Source organism: Triplophysa rosa, linkage group LG14 (assembly GCF_024868665.1).
Source record: "Triplophysa rosa linkage group LG14, Trosa_1v2, whole genome shotgun sequence".
In the NCBI taxonomy this organism is placed as follows: domain Eukaryota; kingdom Metazoa; phylum Chordata; class Actinopteri; order Cypriniformes; family Nemacheilidae; genus Triplophysa; species Triplophysa rosa.
Genome location: NC_079903.1, coordinates 7,994,210 through 8,021,226, shown reverse-complemented (window position 1 = coordinate 8,021,226; position 27,017 = coordinate 7,994,210). Strand labels below are relative to the sequence as shown.

General features: G+C 37.9%; 1 protein-coding gene across 5 annotated transcripts in view; it reads right to left on the bottom strand.

The window, feature by feature from the left end:
• Positions 1-27,017, bottom strand: part of cadm2b (cell adhesion molecule 2b) — a 208,298-nt gene that overhangs the window by 70,548 nt on the left and 110,733 nt on the right. For 4 of the 5 annotated variants that reach the window (XM_057350953.1, XM_057350954.1, XM_057350951.1 and 1 more), the window contains exon 2: positions 1,372-1,398. The exons of the other annotated variant lie outside the window; for it this stretch is intronic. In XM_057350953.1, coding sequence (XP_057206936.1) covers positions 1,372-1,398 — 27 coding nt within the window. The remainder of the gene's footprint in view (positions 1-1,371; positions 1,399-27,017) is intronic. 5 annotated transcript variants of the gene reach the window in all.

Below are 27,017 nucleotides of genomic sequence, written 5' to 3'. Positions count from 1 at the left end.
GCTTTCTTCCAAGGAACTTTTTTTCTTGAAGAATACCCTCAGCACTCTTTTCAATATAATGAAAGTAAATGAGCGGATGTCAAGCTCCAATAGAAAAAGCCCCACATGTACATGTGGCCAGAATATTCTTAATAACATTCACCTTTTGTCCTCGGCAAAAGAAAATAAATCACACAAATTTGGAAGGAGGTAAAGGTGAGTAAATAAAGACAACATTTTTTAGTTGAACTATCCCTATAAAGGACATGAACACGTCTAGATCATTTCAAGTGCTCTTACTCGACTCCCGTATCCAATTTGATCAAGTGGCAGATGAAGTGAGCTTTACTGTCTTTCTCTTCCATAAAGCTGAACTCACAGATGGTGTCATGCCACCTCAATTCGCCACCTCACATCCAAAATAAACAATTTCCGGTCACTTTGTCGCTGCACATTTCTGTCAGTCTGGACACCCATTCACCTTCCCTGTAGCCAAACTAGAATGAGTTGGAGCTGTTTTTTTACCGTCGCTATGCTGACAATCTTACAATGCAAGAATCTTTGTGTGCCACTCTGACACATCACACCGGACGTCCACCCACAACCCCGTTCATCTCTTCCTCCATCCTCCAAGTTAATACTTCCCCGACTTTTCTCACCAAATCCCTCACAGTGTCAAATCTCAGCTGAAGGTGAAGCGGTTTGCTGTCATCCCAGATCACCAGCCGTCCTTTGTGAACCACGACAACTGCCTGGGCTTCATGCCATTCCATTTCAAGCAAAATAAGACCTTTTTCCCACTACCTCTTTGCTCAGCTGCTCATTTAGGGCAAAGCTATTTCACTGTTTGACTTCTGCAACTCTGACTGCGTTTGCCTGCCAGCAGTTCGGCTGTAAAATATACTTTCAGACTTCAGTTGTGTGGGAATAGCGCTTGTCCAATCAGAATAGAGGAGCTGGACTAACTGTTATCTGCAACGCACAGTTGTCATGTCAAAAAATAACTTTTAATAACGGATACGTTCTATATACAGTAAGTCTCTACAAATGTGTACGCACACAAGAGAAGACATTTCCAGCTTTAAATGTTATAAAATGCATCAATGTTGCTGACCAAACCCTGTACAAAACCCAACAATGGCATCTTTCTCCTCACCGTGCAGTCCAGGTTTGTTAGAAACTCAGGAAGCATGTAGAGCGGATTCAGCTCATAATGGATATTCCTAGGACCAATTTATCAAATGTTCCGAGTTTGCTTTCTCACAGGCAGAGGCTATGTAAATGCATCCCGGGCTCCACTGGGAGATAAGGGGAGGCCGAACGGCACATTGTTTATTGGAAGTTGTGTTCAACATAAATCATCCGGCCACAAAGACAGAGAAGATAACTCACCTTTCACTTTGTTTTTCGTTGCAGCCTCTGTGAGCATGAAATGGAGAGGTGTTAAGATGAGAAAGAGGGATGAAGAGAGAGGGAGAGAGAAAAATTGAAAGTGATTAAACATGTCTCAAGGCAGTACAACGTGAAATACAGAAATCAGTCCTTAAGTTATCTACTACTTATATTTAAACTAGGGCTGTCAATAATAGCAAATAATGGCTGAATGTAATGTACTGTCAAGGCCAAAGCAGTCCATATGTACATAGACCATTACTTAAAGTGATAGTTCACCCAAAAATAAAAATCCTGTCATCATTTATTCACCCTCTTGTCATTTCAAACATGTATGACTTCTTTGGTCTGCAAAATACATTATTATTAAAAAATAATTTGAAGAATGTTGGTAAACAGACAACGGCGGCACCCATTGACTTGCATTGGTTTTGTGTCCATACAGTAGAAGTCAATGGGTCCCGCCATTGTTAGGTTACCAACATTCTTTAAAATATCTTCCTTTGTGTTCTGCGGAAGAAAGAACGTCATACAGGTTGAAATGACAAGAGGGTGAGGAAATGATGACAGAATTTTCATTTTTGGGTGAACTATCACTTTAATAAACCATGACGGACTAATCTGACTGTCAAATAGACTGCTTGTGGACTAGAAGTCAGCGATAGGCTTATTTTAATATACAGGCTTTAATATACTTATAGATATTGATAAATGTATAAATAGTGATTAACTGCTACGAATTTAACAAATGAATCAATACACGACACAATTAGATGCTTTTTCAAATGCAATAGTTTTTCCTTCTCTTTCAGAGTTTAAAGTTTGCTCATGTGTGAATGCATAAGCTTAATGCTTTCATTATGCCTGACCTTCTGCTTTGCGAGCTGCCTGCCATAAACATCGCCTTGATGAGGAGCGTAACAGACAATTTTATAGCACGCGCCATCTGTATAGACTTCTTTACAGACCCGGCTGAATAATAATGCTATACAACCCGTTATTGTCAATATGAATATGGAACATAAGCGTTCTGAGGTGAGACTAAGAACTGAAATGACACCGCAACAATTTTCGTTACACGACTGAAAATGACAGAAAAACCCTATGTAAATACTTTTGCATTCTTCTACTTCGAGGCAACATATTCCAGGTCATGAATAATTTACGAAGAACACTTTTTGACAACTTTTCCAACTCTGACAACACGTAGTCAAACGTAGGGTGAAAAGTGCAGATTATTTGCATGTGACATAACGGTGAAGCAGAAGATGAAAAACGGGAATGCGCTCTAAATATAGATTCTGCACAAATTAAGGAAAGTTTTTAAGTGGCTCTTTGATGAATATAACAATGGGAAGAAGGTGTGTAAGTGAGGGACTCAACCAAAAAGGCACACACTGTACGTTCTCTAAGTTTAATGGTTCAGAAGTTGCTCTTTTAGAACTCAAGAGACCCAGTGGAGTTCACAACTTTGTTTTAGGTAGAAAAGCAGATAACTTGAGCAAATCGTCACCTTGGAATGATAAGGTTCTGACATTTTTGTCAAAGTTGTTATTCACATACACTCCTAAAAATAAAGGTTCTTAAAACGTTCTTCACATCGATGTCATAGAAGAACCAATTTCTGTTATATGTTCTACGTCAGTTCGTGGTATGATTTGACTAAGACCTCCCAAATGTATACGCAAGTAAGGCGTACCTGTCAGTACAATTGCTTTGGAACCTGATGTTCCAAATATGGTAAGAGGCGTTACATTTCCATCACACAATTGCAGTATTTGACCAATCACTACACACTGGTTAACTGGCCAATGAGCTGAGCTTTGTTAAAAATGCTCGTTTCAGAGAGGGGGGGGGGCAAAAAGATTCAAACATACACAGTATGTGGAAAAAACAGCGTTTTTGAACCTTAAATCGTGTATACACATTGCATTACATCTAAAACACACGATAATACTGACCCCTTTAACTTTTCATAATCTGAACAATGTAATCTTGCAACAAAGAACCTTTTGTGAAACAGAAAGGTTCTTCGGATGTTAAACGTTCTTTATGGAACCATTTAGACAAAAAAGGTTCTTCTATGGCATCGAAGAAACATTTGAAGCATCTTTATCTTTAAGAGTGTATTCTTATTTTGTTTATTTACATTATGACATGTTTTTTCTTTACGTTGTGTACATTTTGGGAGTTTTTTAGAACACAAAAAGGTTTTATCTGCAAAGTCAAATGGAATGTAAAACCTTAATATCTGGCAGACCTTGTAATTCGAAGGTCACGAAATGTCTCCATTTGCTATTAACATATGGTCATTGCCGTCTTATAGAAACATTTGTGAACTTTGTCGTCTTACGGGTTCTTGCGCAATGATCGTAACAACATTAATTTAACTTTAAGGTAAATAATTCTTCAGTTTTCAAAATAACCTTGAAGCCCCTTTGGTGCCAAAGCAAAACAAAACCAGCACCTCTGGGAAAGCCAGAATTATGCTTCTATTTATTACACTGTGTACTGTCATTTAATTCTCACAACAGCAATTTGGAAGACACGGCTTTTGTCGTACACATCCAATTCCTTTAAAACCCTGATGTCCTGTCGGTAAAAAAAAAAAAGTTACCCCAGCACTGGCAGTTAAATACCCTTGACCCAGCACAAATGACATCTCTCGGTCCCAAAACCCGTATGGCTCAACCCACTTTGAACTGGCATGTCAGTCTCGAGTTTAACGAAGGCGTCGCTGATTCTCACACCCATTAATATCATTCATTCTTCCAGCCCCCAAACACCCCCCACCCTCCCGTCTACATGGAAGTTATTAATCTATGACTCTCCACACAGTGTCGAATCCAATAGTGTTGACAAAGTCAGACTCCATGATAAGACTCTCCTTGCTGTAAGCGGAGAATGTTTGCCAGGTCCTGAGAAGAATATCAATGGATACCAGGATCCACCAGAGAGCAAACGTTCCTAATCGCACTCTATTTGCTGCGCTTTAGGAATTTTTCTCTTCGTTTTCCCCTTTTGGGTTGTTTGTGGGAATTAGCGTTGTGGGCAAATAAAGAGAACTCAAAAAATGACAAACCCATAAAGCGGATCCATGGCGCATTTTACAAAGGCAGATTCCTAGGGCTGTCTGGGAACATGAATTATTAATAGTCCTGTTTGACACCTCACCTTAATCACAGAAACATGAATTGAATAATTACAGTTCATTGGATTTTTTAGTGTGAAATGGCGATTAGTCTTTCATGGTTTGCGTTGGGTTCGACACTGTGGGGAATGCCCCCGTGTCACACACTGTCTGGAGAAATCCCATCTGTCATGAAATCCGGTTCATATTTCATCACAAAGTCAAAACCTGTTGATTTGCACTGAGGTATTAGATTGTGGTCCATTTTTCCTTTTTAAGATTTACTACAAAATATGCCAATAACCAAACCTTTATTTAATCTCAACATGTGTTAAATCTGAGGAAGTACTCAACTTTAAATATCATTGCCTTAGAATTTAAGTTCTGTCTGCATTATGAGCGTCACATTTTTGCATTAAACTTGACTTTGCAGATAAAACCTTTTTGTTTTCTAAAAAAGTCCCAAAATGTACACAACAGAACGAAAAAAACATTACAGGATGTAAATAAGTTGGCACAAAAAAGGAGTATATGAATAACTTAATTTTGACAAAAATGTAGAACCTTATAATTCCAAGGCATTCATATTTTTTGTAGTTTATATTTTTGCTAATTAATTAAAAAAAAATTATTTGGCCATATATTTACAAAATGAATATGCTGTAAATCAGATAATGACTTTTTCTTTAACTCAATGTAATATGGGGTGTCATTACGCAATACATTAAATAAATAGGCCTATATCAAAATCATATTAATACTACACATATATTAATATCGTAAATAATTCAGCACCCGTTTACATTTTTGCCTTAAGAGTCCCACTGGTAACTCTCTATCCACCTCCATACACTCAAATTTTGAGTGTGAATCATTAGTTTAGTTTAGCGATTTCCACGGTGCTTTCATTAGCATTATTTATTTATTAAAAAACAATGGATATTACAATTTTATTATAGTGACTTCTTTTGGCCACAATAATCATATAGTGAAAATCTGACATCATGACAGCCCTAATTGTAATGTGAAAAAAATGCAACTGCAAGATGTTTACTTCATGGTAGCTTGTTGTATTTTAATTAAAGATGCTTTTAATAAGTGTTTTTGTTAAGAATTTTCTACTATTTAGAACAATGACAATTAGACACACAAAAAGAAACTTCAGACTAAAATAACACATCCAGGCGCTTTTCGATAATAAGAACTGGGGAGCAACACATGCTTAATTATCACGATAATGTGCAAAAATGTAATGACCCTTAAAATATGCATCATTTCCTCCTATAAAATATGTTTTTTTGTTGTATATTTTCAGTATTTTCTTTTGGATTTGGGTTGAAATGTGACACGGACACGTTCCAGTGAACCTGTATATTAAAGTTATTAAAATGTCAAAGTAAGGCAATTAGCAGGATATCACTCCTGGAGGTTCCTCTGGTCCTGCGGTGCACTGTGGTGGGCCCTGGTAACCACACGATCTCTTTCAGCATGTTCATGGAGACTGAAATCCCTTCTCACGCATTAATCTCTCTCTTCGGTGCTTTTTCTGGCAGGGCCTATTTCTGATACCTGGCTGCGGGCGATGTGAGGAGAAGGGGGGGAGTCGGTCCCCACGGTGATTAGTCTAACCAACCATGAGAAAGGGTTTGTCCTCCAAAGCAGATAGAAAGAGGCACTCTATAGACTCGCCCTCCAGTGAGCTCACCGGGCGAGCGGTGGAATCATACCTCACATTGCAAAACCGCCAGAGTCCCCTGGGCTCTTTGGCTGCAACTGACCCCACGTCAAAAAGTAACCCATCATTCCCGGGCCGAGGGGGTAAAAAAAAAAAGAATTTATCAGGAGAAGCTTGAACTGTTTGTGATTTTGCCGTACCCGAGTATCGAACCAGAATCACAGCAAAGCTTAAAGGTTTTGCTGTTTAATTCCAGGAAGTTTAGTCATATCGGTGATGTTGGTGGAAAGAACATTGTGGATTCCCTGGTGCAGCGTTCTCAAATAAGGCTGGCTGGAGACTACATGTGTAAAACTAAATATAGCCCTCATAACCAGAGCCGCAACCCTGCCTGTTTGCTGTGCCTCAAAACTTTTGCAATGTTGCAAGATTTCCAAGCTTTCACCAGGGACACAAACTGAAATCAGCAGTCGGCTAGTGCCCACTTAAGCAGACCTTCTCAGTCATGATAACACCGAATGTCTGAGGTGGAGGAGATAGAAAACACTCCGTGTGTTCCATATTACCACATTACAAATCCCAGAATATGAGTTTGATGGTTATGTATCAGTACATTTTCCTGCAGCTGAACCGCTCTGACTGAATAAGAATTTGATTAAATGTTACATCTGGAAGTTTTTTTAACATTACATCGAGTTCAACACACATTTGGATGAATAAAGCAAAAACAGTAACCAAAGAAAGCAGTGGCGGACTGTCCATCTGGAGAACCAGGAGTTTTACCTGGGGGGGTATGGCCGCTGGCAAATGTGGGTCGGCCCACTCAGTACAAAAAGTCAGAAGCCATAATATTACATCTCTTTTCTATGCAGATGGATAAGTGCGTCGATCGTGCGGGCGCCGCCAACAAAAGAGCGTGTGTTTGTGCTTGCGAATGTACTGCCCTCCCCCATCTGGCTGTTGTGATTTCTGTGTCCCAGACAGTGGTTGCAGCAGCGGTAACAAGTGCTCGTCAATATCAAAAGATTGATCAATCAAATTTAATAAAGACCGGGTTCACAGAATTCCAGCCAATCAAATTACAGAGACCACACAGAATACAGCAAATCAAATTGAAAGAGACAGAACTTACTGTCGGTAGGCGGGTGCTTAACATACGCGAACTCCAATGCGGGGATTCAGTTTTAATGATGACCGCATAGTGAGATGTAAGAAGGCAAACATAACAAAGCCAATGGTTTTACAATAAAAATGTTAAATAGTAAGATATAGAGGCGCAAACTACTTAACTTTTGTGAGTTTTGCCGTTGAAAACTTCGAAAAATGGTTTGTCACATAATTTAAGACGTGTGTTCGAGTTAACATGTCTAAAAACACACTGAAACAGATAAGATTACAGCATATGAGGCATAAGACATGATTGTGTGTATACAGTCTGTTTTATTAGCATGGAAAGTTCAATAGACTGCAGAACTATCATCACAGGTAATGAAATGACTTTTAATTTTTCTGTCAAATTTGTTTTTTATTTACTAAGCTTATAAGTAAGCTACTTACTTATTAAGCCCAACGAGTGAATGTTTTCTCTCCTCTCTTCTCGATTTATAAATCCTAAACACTCACTTTTTAAGACTTGTATAATGTTGATTTTGGACTTTTATGTCATTTTGATTTCTGTTTGTTGCTTAGACTGAACTGGCCTTTACGGTTTAATGTTTTATTGAGTTTGCAAGGTGGCATGAAAGGCCATTTATTAATTATAGTGCTATAGAATAGTTTGTGCATCACTGCTGAAGAAGCCCAGGGCCACTTTTTACTCCCAGTCCGCCCCTGAAAGAAAGATATTTCCAGAAGTAGCTTGGCCATTACTGTGCTGTTGCATGGCTCAGCCCCTCCAAAGTCTAAGGATTCTTTTTTTACATTTCGCTGTGTAGCTACATATACATAGATGTCCCATTATTGACCATTTTTATACTGTATATAGGTCGTCCGACCATATAGGAACAGTACAAGCCGGGCTCTGTTGAACGTTCTGTGGATTGCATTTTGCCACAGCTTTTTTTTGCAGGTTAAAAGTGGTTGGTTTGTGTTGACCGGCTTTAAATCTTAAGGTAAGGTGATTTTATTCATTAAAGTGTTGGCTTAGGGTCATTGGGCTAGTTTTTGTCTAGTTTTGATTGTTTTTGCACACAGTTTTTTAAAAGTAAATTTGACTTAAAAAGAAATGTGTGCAAAAACTTGACACAAAGAGATTAAGTAACATTTACATTAAAACTGGGAAAAAAAACATTACAAAAAATTTAAGTAGAATTTACATATGCAAAACTTTAAACAAATTAAAACAAAAAATAAGTAAATCCAATAGTTGTCTTTTACAGTGTGGTGTTACGATAGCGCAACTAACACAATACAACAAGACAAATGTGTTAGATAACACTACATGAAAAAGTTACCATAGTTTAAAATGACGTGTAATATTGATTTAATAAAAAGAATTAAAAAAACATTCACAATTGTAAAATGTATTTTTTGTCAAATCTGTGAGTGACATTGGCAACTAATGTAGACCAAAATGTTGGGCGTGTTGGGCAGTGATTGAATGACACATCTGTGTATGAATATCTGTATCTATCTTCTACATTTCTTATATTTTAATAAATATAAAAAATCCTTAATCTAATCACTTAGAGAAGTAATAAGTTAACACACCTAAACAAGTATTTATTTACGTCTGTAGCGCAAATCATGCATATTAAGTATCTAGCTATGTTTAACACTAACAGTTAGATTTGTTCAAATCCTTAATGAGCGATTGTAATACAGATTTTTTATTTAGCAAGCGTCACTAATAACGTAATATTTCAGTCCTTATCGGCTCCTGGGGGAAAGTAACCTGACATTCTAAACTCGCCCCGAAACCGATGCCAACAGAGCAGCAGTTTTCAACCCACAACATCCTCGAGTGCATGAAGTGACAGTCTGCTCAATGTCACCCCATGCTGTCCTCCTCACCTGTGGCCAACGGCATGTGAATAATTCAACATCTCTTTATTATTAATGAAGAATGAGCTGTAAGTAATGGCCGGTGCCCGGAGCTATATACAGTGACAACGCCGAACACAATTCTAGCAGCAGGAGAAACCCCATATAAACACCTCGCCACTTCCCATGGGAAAGTTTAACACCTTGCACGTTTACCGCTTTTTGTTTCCCGCATAATCATAGCTAGAGTAGCGCTTAAAGGGCAGATTGGAATGAATGAATTGGTAAAAGGTTAAAACAAAATTAAGTTACAAGGCCAAAATGTCTGAGTCACATACTGGTAGAAAACATTCCAAAAGTTTTTATTTTAATTCATAAAATACACTGATGTGAAAGCCAAATATAAGAAAAATGCTTAATTTAAAATGAAATACTACAAAAAGTTTTTTGCTAAATGTCAAACAGAACATCCCTCATAGCTTTAGCCTTATAAATGGCCTTTCCCACAAAGCTATGCTAGTTGACAATGTGATAGAATTCTAGTACAGAAAAAAAAAACTTTGCTTCAAATTTCCAAAAAACAGCTTAAAATGAACAAAAATTGAATCGAATCATTTTGTATGATTCACATCATACAAATTCATACAAACTAACGGCCTCGTAATAGCTACAAATTCCTGTGAGATCAAGCTGCCAGTAGCTGCTGTCCTGTATCTGGCACCACCTCCAAACACAACATAAATTGTCGTTGAGACACCGTCTTTTATCCGAAACATGTTTGCCGCTTCAAAATAAGAGTTTCGACGTTAAGCTCCCTTTGCATGAATCCCTGCAGCACACAGCATGCAGATAAGAGGGTGCCTGCAGGTAATGGAGTATTCAACCTTCTGCAGTCCTTATCTGACACCTCCCCAGAGGAATGACGGCCCGTCAGCACTGCATCTACTGCTCACCTCTGACTTATGTCTACAACACTGATGACATTGGCCGCCGTGTGTCCGTACACAAGTACAGCATGTTTAGAAGTGCTGACCGGCTGAAGTGAATAAGGTTGGGTGGAGCCATGCGGCTTTGAAATGATAGTTAACCCCAAAACTCACCCTCGTGCCATTTCAAACCTGTATGACTTTCTTTCTTCTGCAGAACACAAAAGAAGATATTTTGAAGAACATTGGTAACCAAACAACAGTGATCCTCGTTGACTTCCATTGTATGAACACAAAACCACTGAGACATTTCTCAAAATAGCTGCCTTTTGTGTTCCACATAAATAAGAGTCATACAGGTTTTGAATCACATTAGGATAAATAAATGATGATGGATTTTTCTTATTTATGGGTGAATTATACTCTTTAAGTTGTTTGCATTTGCATGCGAGTTGAACATGTTGCCAGGGTGACACCTTTAACTGACGTGAGTCAAGCTAATGATGTAATACACTAAATTGAATTGTGCCCCAGTAATCTAAGCATTTAAAACACACTTAAGCATTTGAAAGCCAAATTTTGAATGATGAAAATGAAACCTTATTGTGAAGTGTTACCAATAATTTCTATTAGATGTATAGTCAACCATCTTCATTGTTATTTTAAATTATAACTATAACTGTTAATAATATAAAAACACACCCTGAACATGCAAAACAGGACTGTAAAATAAAGTGCTAGGACTCTTTCTTCAAAATAAATACTGCTTGGTTTATCTTAAAGCTACTATAGCATTCAAACATTTTACGTTTGGCTTAAAGGTCCTGTGTGTGAAATTTAGCGGCATCTGCGGTGAGGTTGTGAATTGCAACCGACGGCTCACTCCACCACGCCCCTCCTTTTCAAAGCACTACGGTGGCTGATACGGGACAAAGATGTCGTCACGTTTCGGCTTCTTTGCCGAAGGCGATAACATATTTACGAAACGCGCTCTAAAGAACAGTTCGTCCGTTTAGGGCTAGTGTAGAAACAACATGGCGATATCCTTGTAAGGGGTCCCATGGTGTATGTAGATAGAAATAGCTCATTCTAAGGTAATAAAAACTTCATTATGTAAGGTTATGTATATTATACTATTCCTGTCAATAGATCCTCCTTATCACACTTTGCACCTTTAAGTATCCAAATTCTTCATGCAGAAAGCATGTCATACCGGTATAAAATAGTGCCTAATTTTACTCCTCCTACCCAGTTCCTCATTAAGGAGTTTTTAGCATGCAGAGGAACCCTGCAGAACATGAAATGACCCATGTGCGGTAGCTACATGTGGTCTTTTGGCCCCAAGAATGGCGAGTTCAATCCATCTATTTTCATGTTTCGAACAGTCTCGTGTCATCGTGACCTTCTCAAAGTCAGTGCCCTAAATCGGTTTTCATCCGTGTAAGATGTGACCTTTCCAGCTTGGAGGCTTTTAGCCTTACCTGCTGCAGCCCCATACAGCTCCACCACCTGCTCCAAAACCACAGCCTGACGGAGAGCTAATGCTTCAGAGATCAGCCCAGCTCATTCACGGAGCTTTGTGTATTCAACCTTCTGAAATTCAACTTCAATAAACGGGGAGAATGTTTTGGCACCTCGTGACACGATATGATGATTTGACGGCACACGTGGCTGCGTGAACCGCTGCACTCATTTTGGAAGGTATTAGTTTTGCTATTTTTGTGAAAAGGACAGTGGGGATGACGTTATTTGATCAATGGAAGAGATTAAATTAAAGTGGATGTCTATTTTTGTCACTTCTAAGGAAGAGACAAACAGATTTTAAGAGATGGATGGATAGACAAACAAACAGACAAATGGTTACTTAGTCCAAAAGATCTTACTTAAAGCCCAATTCCCTTTAGTTTGGGCACTGAATAAATGATGATATGACACCTTTAAATGTCTGAACAAATGAACAGATTGATTTGTTTAATACAGCACAGCAGGGAAAACAGTATGGCAGTGTTGGCATTAAGGAAGTGGATGTTTTTCTACACAGATCCATAAATATTGCAATTAGCAAAGCACAGAGAACAATAATAGCATCATAGATTAGATTGCTGCTAATGGCCACCCGAATCTCTGCTGTGTTAATTTGATCAGTAAATCTGATCTAGTGAAGTATGTTTGGATTTTTGAGTGGAAAGCAACAAAATATAACACAAAAATATAGAGAAAAAAGACTAACAAGAGAAAATGTATTTGCAATATAATATTTACAATGTGGATATGCATATGACTTACCATAAGATATATTGAAATATATTGCTGTTACAGTAAATTAAACTTGTTTCATCTTTTTCATGGTAGTTTTACATTATTTTCATGAATTAATAGATAATAGATCATTTATTTTCCATAGTTGTAGAGTTTTTATTTTCTGAGAGTTTTTTTTTATGGATGAATTTAATAGATGTAGATCTGTTAGATACGTTAAAAAAATCACATTCAGGGCATTGATTATAGGGTACCACAACCCTAACTGGTGACCTGCGGGCACCTTTTATCCTTTTATCTATAGACCTGATGAAAGTATAAGAAGTAGCCAAATTACTGTCCAGGTATGATAGTTGCTTAAATGATATGCAATGACAGTTTCTACAATGTCGGCTTAGTATTCTGTTTCCCTCTTGTGCTGTTTTGACCAACAAAGATGTTGTTTCAAGCCTACACCTCATAATACGACTCCAAGTTCCTACAGCATATCAGATTCCCAGTGAACCGCAGCAGTCCATCACTCACGTTCAGATGTGCACAAGCGGTTATGCTCTGATACACCGCTCGCCATAAATCTCTCATTTAATTTCCCTTAGAGAGACGGAATCAGAAAAACGCTCAAAAAGCACACAGGTAAATTTTCTCCAAACAGATTAAAGCAAGTACTAGAGTAAACAGCAGATTCATTGGAGAAGCACTACTGACAGTGTAATTTAATCCAGGACTGAGATTAATCTGTGTCTCTCAGAAGTTCATGCACTGATGTGGACGTGCGGAGCAGACCGGCTCTTTTCCCTGCGGGGTTTCTAGACAAACAATTTCTTATGTCATGCTTCCGTGAACACACATCTAATATGTAGTGTTGGCATACACTGCAGGCGGCAAACACATTGAGAGGCAACCAGTGTTGATTCCACCGAGACAGAGGTGTTGGGCGTTCGGGCGACGTGAGCTGGGCAACGTCCAAATTCAGGTGTAAGCACTTTTTTCAAGTAGTTTTGTGATGTTTTTTTTTTCATTTGTGGAAGGTGATTTATTTTAGGTAGAGGAAGAACAGAGGCTATGTATAGAAACGGTCTAAAGCGTGTCTTACATAAATGGCCTGTAGCGATGAAAGTCCTCCGCTAAACGTCTGCTTCCTGATGCTGTGGAATGAAAGCTAAATAAAAATAAACTGTGCTGTTGTACAGGTTAAACTGTGCGAGTAAGCAAATCTTACTAATTAGTTTGTTCCCTAATCACATGAGAGCGAGTTAAATATCATGAAAATGGAGATACAATGTTTCAGAAGGACGGCAGTGGTTTTTATTTTTTGCCATAAATCATTATTATTAGTCACCCTTTATGTTTGTCACTGCGTTTTGAAAATATCTAACCAATATAACGTATTCAAAAGTGCTTGTTAACTTTGACAACACAGTATTTAATCATTTAAAAATTTTATTTCTTGAAAAACTGCAAATTTGGACATCCGAGGTTTCATCCTTATTTCAGTTTTACTGCTTAAATCAGTTTAATACTTGGATAAACGGATCTGAAGTCGCAACTCAAAAACTACACGATGACATCACAAATATGTTATTAGTATGTGAGGTCATCCAGCATCACAGTTTTTTTTTACAAAATCCTAGAGGAAAAAGCATGACCAACAAGAAAATTATATTATTGTGCGGTGATCATTTACCGTTTGTTTGCTTGCTTTTTTAAAGGGGGTCATATGGCGAGAACACAAATTTTTCTGTGTCTTTGGTGTGTTATAAGTTGCCCATGCATGTATTAGACACATAAAATTGCAAAAATGAAAGTGTGGGAACAAAAGATGCATTCTATCTAAAAGCGAATGCTCACCCAGACCTGCCTGAAACGCCTCATGTAACCACACCCCCACAAATCTACGTCAGTTCGTGGTATGACTTGACTAAGACCGCCCAAATGTATACTCGAGTAAGGTGGGCGTACCTGTCAGTACAATTGCTTTGGAACCTGATGTTCCAAATATGGTAAGAGGCGTTACATTTCTGTCACACGCTTGCAGTATTCGACCAATCACTACGCACTGGTTAACTGGCCAATCATAGTGTGCTATGAGGCGGGGCAAAGATGAGATACAAACATGCACGGTATGTGGAAAATACAGCGTTTTTGAACCTTAAATCGTGTATACACATTGCATTACATCTAAAACAAACCATAATATTCGTTTTAGCCGTGTCATATGACCCCTTTAATATTTTTTAATATCGTTCAGTGTTTAAGTGTGGTCAGATACAACTAGCTGCATTCCTCCACTTTGGATTTCAGAAGTCATTCTCAAAATTCACCACTCCCTGGGTCTCCAGAGATCCAATGAGTCTGGAAGAGCACCAGATTAAACACCAGACAAGACAAAGCACTCAAGAAGAGGAAAATCATCAACACCATTTTAAAATTGACAGAACAAAGGTTCACAAAACTCATCACGTTTAATTCGAACAAGGTCAGCGTGATGCTTTACTGCAAAAATGACACCAGCCTCTATTCCCATTTGGCTCGCGGGCGACAGAAACCGAGAGGACGGTTAGGTGAGGCTCAAGGTCGTCCGTTTAAGGGTCACATCCCGTAGAGTACGGTCGGATCCGTCTGCAAGTGAGCCAACAGACATGCCGTCTGAAAACAAGCTGTATTATTTGGCCCTCCACGTGGAGACTGGGTCTCGGCGGCCAACGGGCTCCGGCACATAGCAACCACTTAACTGGGCCCTGGGAATCCAAGGCAACTGCACGCCTCGATAACACCCTTGTTGACAGGGCGACTCCCAATAACTCAATTTCCGGCCCAGTAATTTACTCCTGGTCCCCAGTGCCTCCTGTGTCCACATATACCGGACAAACAAGGACAGACATTTTGTTTACATAGGTTTCTTTATTTGTTGCTGTGAATATTTATGAATGTCCTACAGGGTCGGTGACACTAAATACAAAGGGTTCTTAAAAGTGCGCACGATCGGGAATCCCAAGTGTTTGTTCAGTACATGACCGAGCTCAATCCGAGTCTACAGAGAGAGCAAAAATTCACACGTCCCCCAAAACAAAGCATTTGTCGTTTTAACGTCCCTCACGCGTTCTTACGGATTTTACTCGGTTCTCTTAGAAGTCATCAATTACAATCTCGAGAATGGAGAATTACGAAATGAAAGCACGACTGCCCGTATGGCACGAATCGAGGTATGGAAGCGAGGGCAGGGATTCAAGGTCATTAAAAAGCTCACAGAAGACGCATGTTGACAGCTAACAATTACAACCGTCATGCAGCCAATATTGTAAGACGTCAGACCGAGTCAGTCAACGAGTGCAAGCCTTCACATTTTTCTTGCTCTCTAAATAAAATAAAAGCAAATGAAGTGGATTGTGACATTATTGGCTGGGTGGCAGGGGAAAGGTTACAGAGCGGGGAGAATTGTGGCAATTGTAACACATTAAATTCCTTTAGTCACAAATAAGATTGATGACACTCATTCAGTTCAGTTCTGTTTTTGCTGGAAAATAAGAAGTGGATTTCTGGATGTCTGGCATGCTTCTGCGGATAAATTTTTTCATATCAATATAAACTTCAGTAGGCTAGAATTTAAAATGCCATCAGATCCAAACCCCATTGGACCCCATTGACTTCCACTGTATGGACACAAAACCACTGAGACATATATGTACAGTACATATATCTTCTTTTGTGTTAGAAAAGAGAGAATCATATACAGGTTTTGAATGGCATGCGGGTGAACAAATGAGGACAGAATTGATTATTTTTGGGTGAACAATCACAATAATTAAGGAAGCACATCCTGACACATCATGGATTTATAGCAGATGTCTTTTCCAGCGAGATTTCAAAATAAATGTTATTTTATTTTTTATGTTTTACAGTTTGTTAACTGTATTTGCTGTGCGTGTTATAACACGCTTCTTAGATTGAACTAAAATTCTTTTAATTACTTGTGGCATTCGGCACTCACGCATTTGCACGTATTTGGTTGAAAACTAAATCTGTGACACAACTGTCGCAGGGCGACCTAGTTCATTTCCACTTTGAAGTTTGTGCACGTCGCTCACAGCAATAATGAGAACATGCATATGTACGAGAAAGATATAAGGATGAATGAGGTGAAGTTTCCAAGATTTTTCCATGTGTCAAATGTAATAGTTCAGCCAAAAATAAAAATTCTGTCTTTATGTATTCACCCTCATGTCATTCAAAACATGTATATGACTCTCTTATTATGTGTAACACAAACGAAGATATATTGAGAAATGTCTCAGGGGTTTTGTGTCCATACAATGGAAGTCAATGGGGTCAATGCGCTTTTCTTCAAAATACATACTTTTGTGTTCTGCAAAAGAAAGAAAGTCATTCAGGCTTGAAATGACACGAGTGTGAATAAATGATGAAATAATTTTCATTTTGGATGGACGGTCACTTATATATGACCTTACACAAGTTCTGATTCAAATATTTAAAGGGATACTTCACCCAAAATCATCATTTACTCACCTTCGAGTTGTTCCAAATGTGTATACATTTCTTTGTTCTGATGAACACAGAGAAAGATATTTGGAAGAATGCTCATAACCAAACAGATCTCGACCCCCATTGACTCCCATAGTAGGAAAAATTACACAAAAGAACACAAAAGAAGACATTTTGAAGAATGTAGGACAGCAAACAGTTCTGGGGCACTTTTGACTACCATTGTTTTCTTCCTACCATGGGAGTCAATGGGGGTCGAGAGGTGTCTGGTTATAAGCATTCTTCCAAATATCTCTCTCTGTGTTCATCAGAACAAAGAAATTTATATAGATTTGTAACTACTTGAAGGTGAGTAAATGATGACAGACTTTTCATTTTTGGGTCAAGCATCCCTTTAAAAGCGTCAAAGCAATAATATGGTTATTTTCTTCTCCACATTTTTGTATGCACCATTCATTTAACACCTTAAAACTTTGTGTGTGTGCGCAGTAAACCTAAAAGATCCACCACAGTGTATCTTCACCTCCCCATCATCCCTTAAGCAGGAGCCCATCACACTTGTCGCCAGGGAAGTCTTTCACAAACCCTTCTTCGCTGTGTGAGTGCCCCGAGGGAGAAATCCACCATCCGAAGCCCTTTCTGTTCCATCCGAATGAGAAGAGGCTGTTTTTAATGGCTCAGAGCGCTTAGCATGGCAGCAGATGGGAGTCCAGTTGGCACAGCTCTCATTATTGGAGCTTGAAGCCATCCTCCTTCCTACAGCCACCTGTCCGGCAGGTCTAATGCCACCCCAGCACCTGGCCAAACCATTACATGTTATGATCAGGGTTCAGGATGGGCGGCAGCGAGACGTCTTGCTTCATTTGTCTGATCAGCCAAGAGAAGAAGAGGCTAATGGCAGCATATGCGATCACCTTTTCCAAAAAGTGATCCGTTTCAGTGGCGACACCTCTTTTCAACAAACTTTTTGTACATTGCATCATTTCCCTTTCTGGCTTACACTATCAACCGCCAGTCTTCAAAGACCCAAATATGTCTGACGCGCAGATTGGGATGAAAATGGGTCGCTCAGACTAGGATCTCTGGTAATGTGTCTCTAAACATCAGACATACATCATGTGATGTGGAGTCTGACAGTGATTTGACGTGCTGTGACTTCACATCATAGAGACAGACAGTTGAGTCTGAGTGCTCATGAGAGCTCATTGGCTTTCGTAACAGCTGACTCCAGCAGTATGTTCCAAACAGCCAGAGTCTGAAATGAGACGCGGATAAATGCTGACAATGCCAATGCAGCATCCCATAATTACCTCCTCATTTAGATCCATAAACTGTGCTGGAAAAGAGCCAGTCTCTCTCTCTCTGCTCAAAAATACTTCCCACGTTCACCAAGATTAATTTGGTTGCAAGGGAATATTTTTGTGGCTCGGCTTTATTGTTTTATTCGGGAAAAAAATTCAAATGCCATTTAAACAGGCAATGAATAAACTTCAGATTGTTTTGATTTTTTTAATTAAAATAAATTCTTATTTTTTGAGGGCACAAAAGTAAAAATGTGGTGCAGTAATTGTTCTCCGACTGCATTTTCTATTTTTTACTTAAATAAAAACAGGCACGTGATTAGCTTTAAAATTCTATCAATATATGAAGGTTTTGAAAACAAGGCACAAAAGAGCAAATACAGCTAAAAGCCACATTGATAAACTCAAGCTTATCAAACTCAAGCACATAAATTATTACAATTTCTCAATTTTAGTCAAAAGCAGAGTTATTATAGTTTTGTTTTCAGTTTTATTGTAGTTTTATTCATATTTTGGGTTTGTTTATATAAGTGTTAATTATTATTATTTTAGTTTTTTATTTCCTGTTAAAAATTTGATTGCCTCAACTTGAACTTATTTCAGCTAAAGCAACATTTGCAATTTTTGTTTAGTTTAAGTATTTCAAATAATATTTAGGCCACAGAAAATGTCAGTACAACATCAACACAAATCATGTCATGTCATGACAAAATGAGGAAATTACATCATAGACAAGCTCCCTGTAGTGACCAAGATTATTATAGTTTACTAAAACTAAAAATATATAAAAAAAATTAACATTATTAATTAGTATATTGGCCATTACATACATATACCATGATCTGCTCCACTCCTGTCACCTTACTCTTTCTTCTGTTGGTTGTATATATATTTATTTATTTTAAAATAAAAATGGTTTTATATATATATTTTTAATCTTTGTTTTAATCTTTCTTTAGTTAAATTACACAGTCTGCAGAGTTGGCCAGATTTCATTTCACCGCTGGTTGTATGCGTATATACTGTAACGGTGTGTGTGACAAATAAAAACTTGAATCTTGGTCTAAATATGATTTAAAACACTTCAACTAAACGAAAATTGGACACGTTGCTTTAGCTGAAATAAGTTTAAGTTGAAGCACTCAATTTATTAACTGAAAATAAATAAAAACTAAAATAAAAATAAATGACACTTATATACAGCAGCAATATAAAAAATAAACAAATAATACAAGAAAAAATAATGACAAAATAATTAACATGAAAATTCAAAAACTGAAGCCAATTCAAAATATGAATAAAAATAAATACAATAAAACTGAAAACAAAACTATACTAAAACTCTTCTTATGACTAAAATTGAGAAATCTTATGAGCTTGAGTTTGATAAGCTTGTTTTTATCAGAGTGACTTTTAGCTGTATTTGTTATTTTGTGTCTTGTTTTCTTGTATAAATGAACCGCCAGAGGAAAGCAGATGAGTCTCGTGAGTTTGATCTGGGGAAATGATTGTCTGCGCCTTTAAGCACATATTTGCTGATGTCAACATATGCAGGATTTCAGTTACGAGAGGCAAATATTGTTTTTCCATGCCGTCTTCGGAGATTAAGCACTATACATATGAGACGAAGTGAAGCACACAATGGAAATAATACACTGCGCATTTATTCAATAAACAAAAACAAAACACGAACGAATTAAGATGAATGATGCAATTTGATTGATGATGCAACCCCTTCAGTCTTGCAAGTTCCGTTACTTAATTAGATACTTAACATACGTCACTTGCACATATACCCGGGACGCAAAATGTATACTGTATTGCACTGAGATACTATTGAGACGAAATACTATAAAAAGGTATCATAAACCAAAAGCTTCCTTGAGGAACAGCTTGATATATATCTTGTAAAGCACACGCCTCTTAACGTTCCAGTTATTACCGGCCCGTGTGATGCAACGGTCGTGGCAGATGTGCAATTGTCTTCATTCATCACAGGTAATCTGTCACTTTCGCTCAGATTTTAGGCAATATCCGGTGCCAAGAACAAGCATCCCATCTATCAAAATACCTCTGCCTCGGCAAACCGCAACTCTCTCGACCTCGTGATGTGGCCAGAGAACTCAGAAAATATCAGCGCAATATCAACATCATCCGCTGGAAATGAATGTGGGCGGACTGTCAGGTGATGTATATTGCAATTTGAGGACACTCAGGTGCCCGAACCGGCATGTAGCATTAAAATCCTCCCAAATAAAAAGAACATCTAGATATCAAAATTATACCTTCTTAGAAGAGAGCCTGTGGCACTTGTGGTCTTGAGTTGTTTGGTGATTTTCGGTACCAAATAGATTGAAACGGGACTAATGTACTGCCACTAGAAGCAAAATGTTTCAACCGCTAATGCATTTCTATCTCCCTTTGAGCCTTTCTGAGATTGAGGGTTTGCATCTGAGGGTCAAACTTTAGTCGGTTGACCCAGTTAACCCCTGCTTGTAAATGGTTTAACTACAGCATTTTGAGGGCTAAAACAATCATTATTTATTCACAGATGTTCAAAAGAAGCCCTTATTTCTGACAACATTTATCTAATGTATTGAATATAACATTTGTAATTTGAAAAAATTGATGTTTTGCCACTGCCCGAGTATTTTTGAAACATGCTTGTTTTCTTCTAGAAGTCCTCTTTGGATTAGACTGATGCACAGAGCCAAACAGGAAGCCATTAAGCCTGCATTACATTGCGATATGTACAAAGCCTATATTCTGACACAAATCGGACTTTCTGCAATGTCCGTTTATATTTTGTTTAGGCAGAATAAAAATTTGTCATCATTTATTTACCTTCATGTGTAGAACCTGTTTATGACTCTTTCATCTGTGAAACACAAAAGAAGATATTTTGAGAAATGTCTCAGTGGTTTTGTGTTCATACAATGGAAGTCAATGGGGTTGAATGTTGTTTGGTTACCAACGTTATTCAAAATATATTCTTTGTATTCTGCAGAAGAAAGAAAGTCATACAGGTTTGGGATGACATGAGGGTGAGTAAATAATGTAAGAATTTTTGTTTTTGGTTTACTAAATGGGATAGAAGAAACCGTGTATACTATATATAGATGATGTCGAGAAGATGTCTTCAGGTCACCTACACATACTGTACAGGCCAGGTCTTTTGTTCTCCAATTTTAACAATAATAAAGTATTCTATTCCATTCCATTCCATTCTCTTCTATTCTGAATGTTGTGTGCACCAAATCTAAGTCAATACATGTAGTTTTGTCATATGTCAAAAAATGAGGAAATGACATTACATAAAAGCCCTCTGTAGTCATAACCAAGATTATTACAGTTTAATAAAACTAAAAATATGACAACATGTTCATTAATATCAATCAATATATTGGTCTAAATATAATCTGAAAAACACTATTGGGGAAAAAATAAATGAAACTTATTTTAGCAATATAAGAAATAAATAAATAATAAAATGAAAAAGCACAAAATAAAATGGCTAAAAAAAATGAAATTACAATTAACATTAAAAAAGAAGAAGATGAAACGATGCAGATAGGTGTTTAGATATAAGCTAGTTCAGAGCTACACATACAAATCAGATATTTTTCCGTTTACCTGCATAAAAGATCAAATCTATGGCAGATGTCTCTAAAAAAAATTGCCTGTCAGTGTAAATGCCACTGTGCGTTGCTCTTTCTCATCATCCGTATTTGACCACCAACCACCCCATTCAAACTGTTGTAATCTGTCATAGAGTTCAAGGTTTTCCCATACTCATGCATTCTTGTATCTATGTACCACCAACATCTATCAGCACTACCAGTTTGAGGCTTCCAGAGAGCCAGTGCGAGAAGAGGAGCTGTCTGCATTTCTTTATGATCAATCAAACTAATAGGTCTCCCTGGGCATGTTGTTTACAATGGCCTTATTTCCCCCAGTTCGATCATGTATTTACTGCTTTTCACGCGCCTGTCAAAAGGAAATATGACTCTTAACCGCGCTTGATTCCACCAGCGAACTCGCATTAGCCCCGGCTTATTTTCTCTCTAAACCAGTGTCTCTTTCACGTGTCTCTCGCAAGCTCCAGAACATGTAATTTCTGGCTGTCCGGACTGATGCATGTGGCAGCCTCTCCACCCCTCAAGACTAACAATCATCAGATTTGCTCATGATCCATGCTGGGGGAGAAACAGCCCTGAGGCTTCCGCTCCACTCGTGATACGACCCTCCTACTTTACTCTTTAACTAGTATGTTTTTATCTGCCCTATTAAAAAAAAACAGATTTAAAGGAGCAATGTGGAGCTTTTAGCGGCATCTAGTGGTGAGGTTGTGAATTGCAACCAACGGCTCACTCCCCCCTCGCTTTCAAAGCACTACGGTGGCTGACACAGGACAAAGCTGTTGTCATGTTTTTGCTTCTTTGCTGAAGGAGATAACATATTTAGGAAACGCGCTCTGTAGAGCAGTTTGTCTGTTTAGGGCTACTGTAGAAACAACATGGCGATATCCTTGTAAGAGGACCTGTGGTGTATGTAGATATAAATAACTCATTCTAAGATAATGAAAACATAACGCTTCATTACACTTTCATTGACTACTTTCCTTACAAATGCAACAAACAGGAAAAGCAAGCTTGATTTCTTTATGGCCCTAAAATTAGGTTTTATGTGCATTTTTTAACTAAATATAAATGTAATCTGGACATTTTTAATGCTTTTCACTAGGGATATTTTTCAATAATTTCATATTCGAATATTTGAGCTCATAAAAAACGAAAAGCCTATTCGTTTATTTAAATTAAGTTAATAATGACGTAATTTGTTACGTTTTTATTTAGTCACAATTTCACATCAAGCTTATAATTATCATTAAATATTCATAACGCATTAATATTATTTCCCTGTATGTAGGTTTTTTCAATGTTGAAAAAAAGAAAAAATAGAAAAACACATAAAAACTGCATTTAAACCTGCGCGGAACGGTATAATACAAAAAGAAAACAGACAAAACAAAACGAACAAAACGCAATGTATACTGACAGTCTGTGATACATGGTTATCTTGTTTATTTTGTTTTACATGTTCTTGATAAGAAAACAAGCATATAGGCCTATATGTTAATCTGGTGAAAGTTGCTGTGACTGTTAAGATCCTAAAAAAATCACGCAACAAAGATGGAGCCATTGTAGTGCTTGTTCCCCTGTTTATTATGTGGCAGTCATCTGAGAAAGATATTTCCTGCTGATCAGCACCGCATATAAATATTGTTTTCTTTGTCGTTCATGGTCAGTGTCTGTGTCTTGTTTAGCTTTGCCTTGCATTTGCATCAATAAATAAGGTAGGCCTATTTATTTCAACTAAGGTAAGGAAGCGCATTTTAAAACCAACAAAAAAAGCATCCGTACAAATTTATTTACAGGCTTTAACTTGAAGGCGACGACCCTATTTGAATTTCTTAAAAGGAAAATTGAGGCTTTTAGAGATGGAAAAAGGGGCCAGTTTTATGCTAAGTCCAAATTCATTATCCTTGGTTGCAGTGAAATGTACATTTTCATGTTTCAAGTTGCTGAAATTAGCATACACTGCCCGTCCAAAAGAAAGTCACACACTCTAATACTTCGCTGGACCGCCTTTAGCTTTAATTACGGCATGCATTTGCTGTGGCATCATTTCAATAAGCTTATGCAATGTCCAGAATGTCCATTTTTTCCCATCCAGAGTTGCATTAATTTTTCGCCAAGATCTTGTATTGATGATGGGAGAGTCCGACCGCTGCGCAAAGTCTCCTCCAGCACATCCCAAAGATTCTCAATGGGGTTAAGGTCTGGACTCTGTGGTGGCCAATCCATGTGTGAAAATGATGTCTCATGCTCCCTGAACCACTCTTTCACAATATGAGCCGGATGAATCCAGGCATTGTTATCTTGGAATATGCCCGTGCCATCAGCGAAGAAAAAACTCATTAATGGAATAACCTGGTCATTCAGTATATTCAGGTAGTCAGCTGACCTCATTCTTTGGGCACATAACGTTGCTGAACCTAGACCTCAAATCCAATGGGAGGCTCTTACCTATTTGCTTAGTTAAATCTAGGTGGTAAACTTAAAATATTTAAACTAGCTTGCGATCTGTGTGAACAAAGATTTAGGAACACATACAAATGATTTTTTATAATTTCTGTATATTATAAAATCATTACAAATGATTTGAAGAAGCATTAAATAAGACGTGACAACTCCAAGGTCTTCTGTAGCGGTAACTTAACCCTGCAGTGACGCACTTTTTATTCTTATGAAAAATATGAATAGCATTTTTAATTTTCGAATAGTTATTGCGGATCGAATGTTTGAATATTCGTGCACATTCCTACTTTTCACCCAATAATACACACAAAAAAATATGCATATCTAACACTATCACTACAAGCAATGTATTACAGAACTATACTGTAGACCTACGTATATTATTTGTTATAGGCCCACAGTTCTGTGGAGACGAGCAGAGCAATAAAAAATAAAAGATGGTCAGAGCGACAGAGAGAAAGAGAGAGAGAGAGAGATGCAGAGGAGTCCAAAAAATGCCTCATCTTCGGCCCTCCATCAGACAGCAGGAGAGACGGACAGTATGTCGACTGATTCTCCTTGGAAATTGATTGCCTGGAGTTGGCTGTCGGGAGAGATTAAGCTTTGTGGCTTTCCCAAAACACGCCTGAAATGATCTTTGTGAAGCATCAGCCTGCCGAAAACCTTCCCATCCAACCCCAAACAAATAAACTCTCACTGGTGTAGATATGGCGCCTGCGGTAACGTCTACTGAAAGGTGAAATCCTTAAAACTTACACGATGGGTTATAGCCAGTGTTGGGTGTAACTAGTTACTAAATAATTAGTTACTGTAATTTAATTACTTTTCTCTTGACAAGTAAAGTAAGGGATTACTCTATTTTTTCTGTAATTTAATTACAGTTACTTCTGATGTAATTAAACTAAATACTTTGTGTAATATATGTGTGTGCAATAGTGGAATTGACATCAAAATTCAAAGTCTAACTTTAAAATCCATGCTTTACACTGCGTTCCAAATTATTATGTAAATTGGATTTAAGTGTCGTAAACATTTAATTTTATATTGTTCAATTAAACTTATGGATGGTATTGTGTCTCAGTGCTCTTTGGATCACTGAAATCAATCTCAGACACCTGTGATAAGTAGTTTGCCAGGTGAGCCCAATTAAAGGAAAACTACTTAAGAAGGACGTTCCACATTATTAAGCAGGCCACAGGTTTCAAGCAATATGGGAAAGAAAAAGGATCTGTCTGCTGCCGAAAAGCGTCAAATAGTGCAATGTCTTGGACAAGGTATGAAAACATTAGATATTTCACGAAAACTTAAGCGAGATCATCGTACTGTGAAGAGATTTGTGGCTGATTCAGAGCACAGAAGGGTTCGTGCAGATAAAGGCAGAATGAGGAAGGTTTCTTCCAGACAAATTCATCGGATTAAGAGAGCAGCTGCAAAAATGCCATTGCAAAGCAGCAAACAGGTATTTGAAGCTGCTGGTGCCTCGGGAGTCCCGAAAACCTCAAGGTGTAGGATCCTCCAGATGCTTGCAGTTGTGCATAAACCTACTATTCGGCCACCCCTAACCAATGCTCACAAGCAGAAACGGTTGCAGTGGGCCCACACATACATGAAGACTAATTTTCAAACAGTCTTGTTTACTGATGAGTGCCATGCAACCCTTGATGGTCCAGATGGATGGAGTAGTGGATGGTTGGTGGATGGCCACCATGTCACAACAAGGCTGCGACGTCAGCAAGGAGGTGGCGGAGTCATGTTTTGGGCTGGAATCATGGGGAGACAGCTGGTGGGCCCCTTTAGGGTCCCTGAAGGTGTGAAAATGAACTCTGCAAGGTATGTAGAGTTTCTGACTGAGCACTTTCTTCCATGGTACAAAAAGAAGAACCATGCCTTCCGTAGCAAAATCATCTTCATGCATGACAATGCACCATCTCATGCTGCAAAGAATACCTCTGTGTCATTGGCTGCTATGGGCATAAAAGGAGAGAAACTCATGGTGTGGCCACCATCCTCCCCTGACCTCAACCCTATTGAGAACCTTTGGAGCATCCTCAAGCGAAAGATCTATGATGGTGGGAGGCAGTTAGCATCAAAACAGCAGCTCTGGGAGGCTATTCTGACATCCTGCAAAGAAATTCAATCAGAAACTATCCAAAAACTCACAAGTTCAATGGATGCAAGAATTGTGAAGGTGATATCAAAGAAGGGGTCCTATGTTAACATGTAACTTGCCCTGTTAGGATGTTTTTGATTGAAATAGCTTTTGATTTCAGTAAATATGACCTCCTAATGCTGCAAATTCAACAAATGACCATTTTCAGTTTTTTACAACCTATGAAATGTTTTCAAACTCTGTTGTGCATAATAATTTGGAACAGTGCATTTTGAGTTTTTCATTTTTTAAATAAATACTGTTGTCAGTGGGAGGTTTGTTCAATAAAATTCCAAATGTACCCTAACTGTTGATTACTTGAAAATTATACTGACTGTCATTTGCATCGACAAATTAGGAAAACCAGAGAAAGATATCATTTGCATAATAATTTGGAACGCAGTGTAATGTATTATTCTCACATTTGTAATACTTTGGTTAAAAATACTACTTTATGTAGTTTAATATTATTTATTTGAATTAATTTAAAGAGACGTTTCATGTCTATCCTAGAATCACTTAACTAATCAAGGTATATCAAGTATATAGAAATTAATTAGTAATAAGCAATTAAATACTTTTTGGAGAGAGTAATTTGTACAGTAATCTAATTACACTATTGA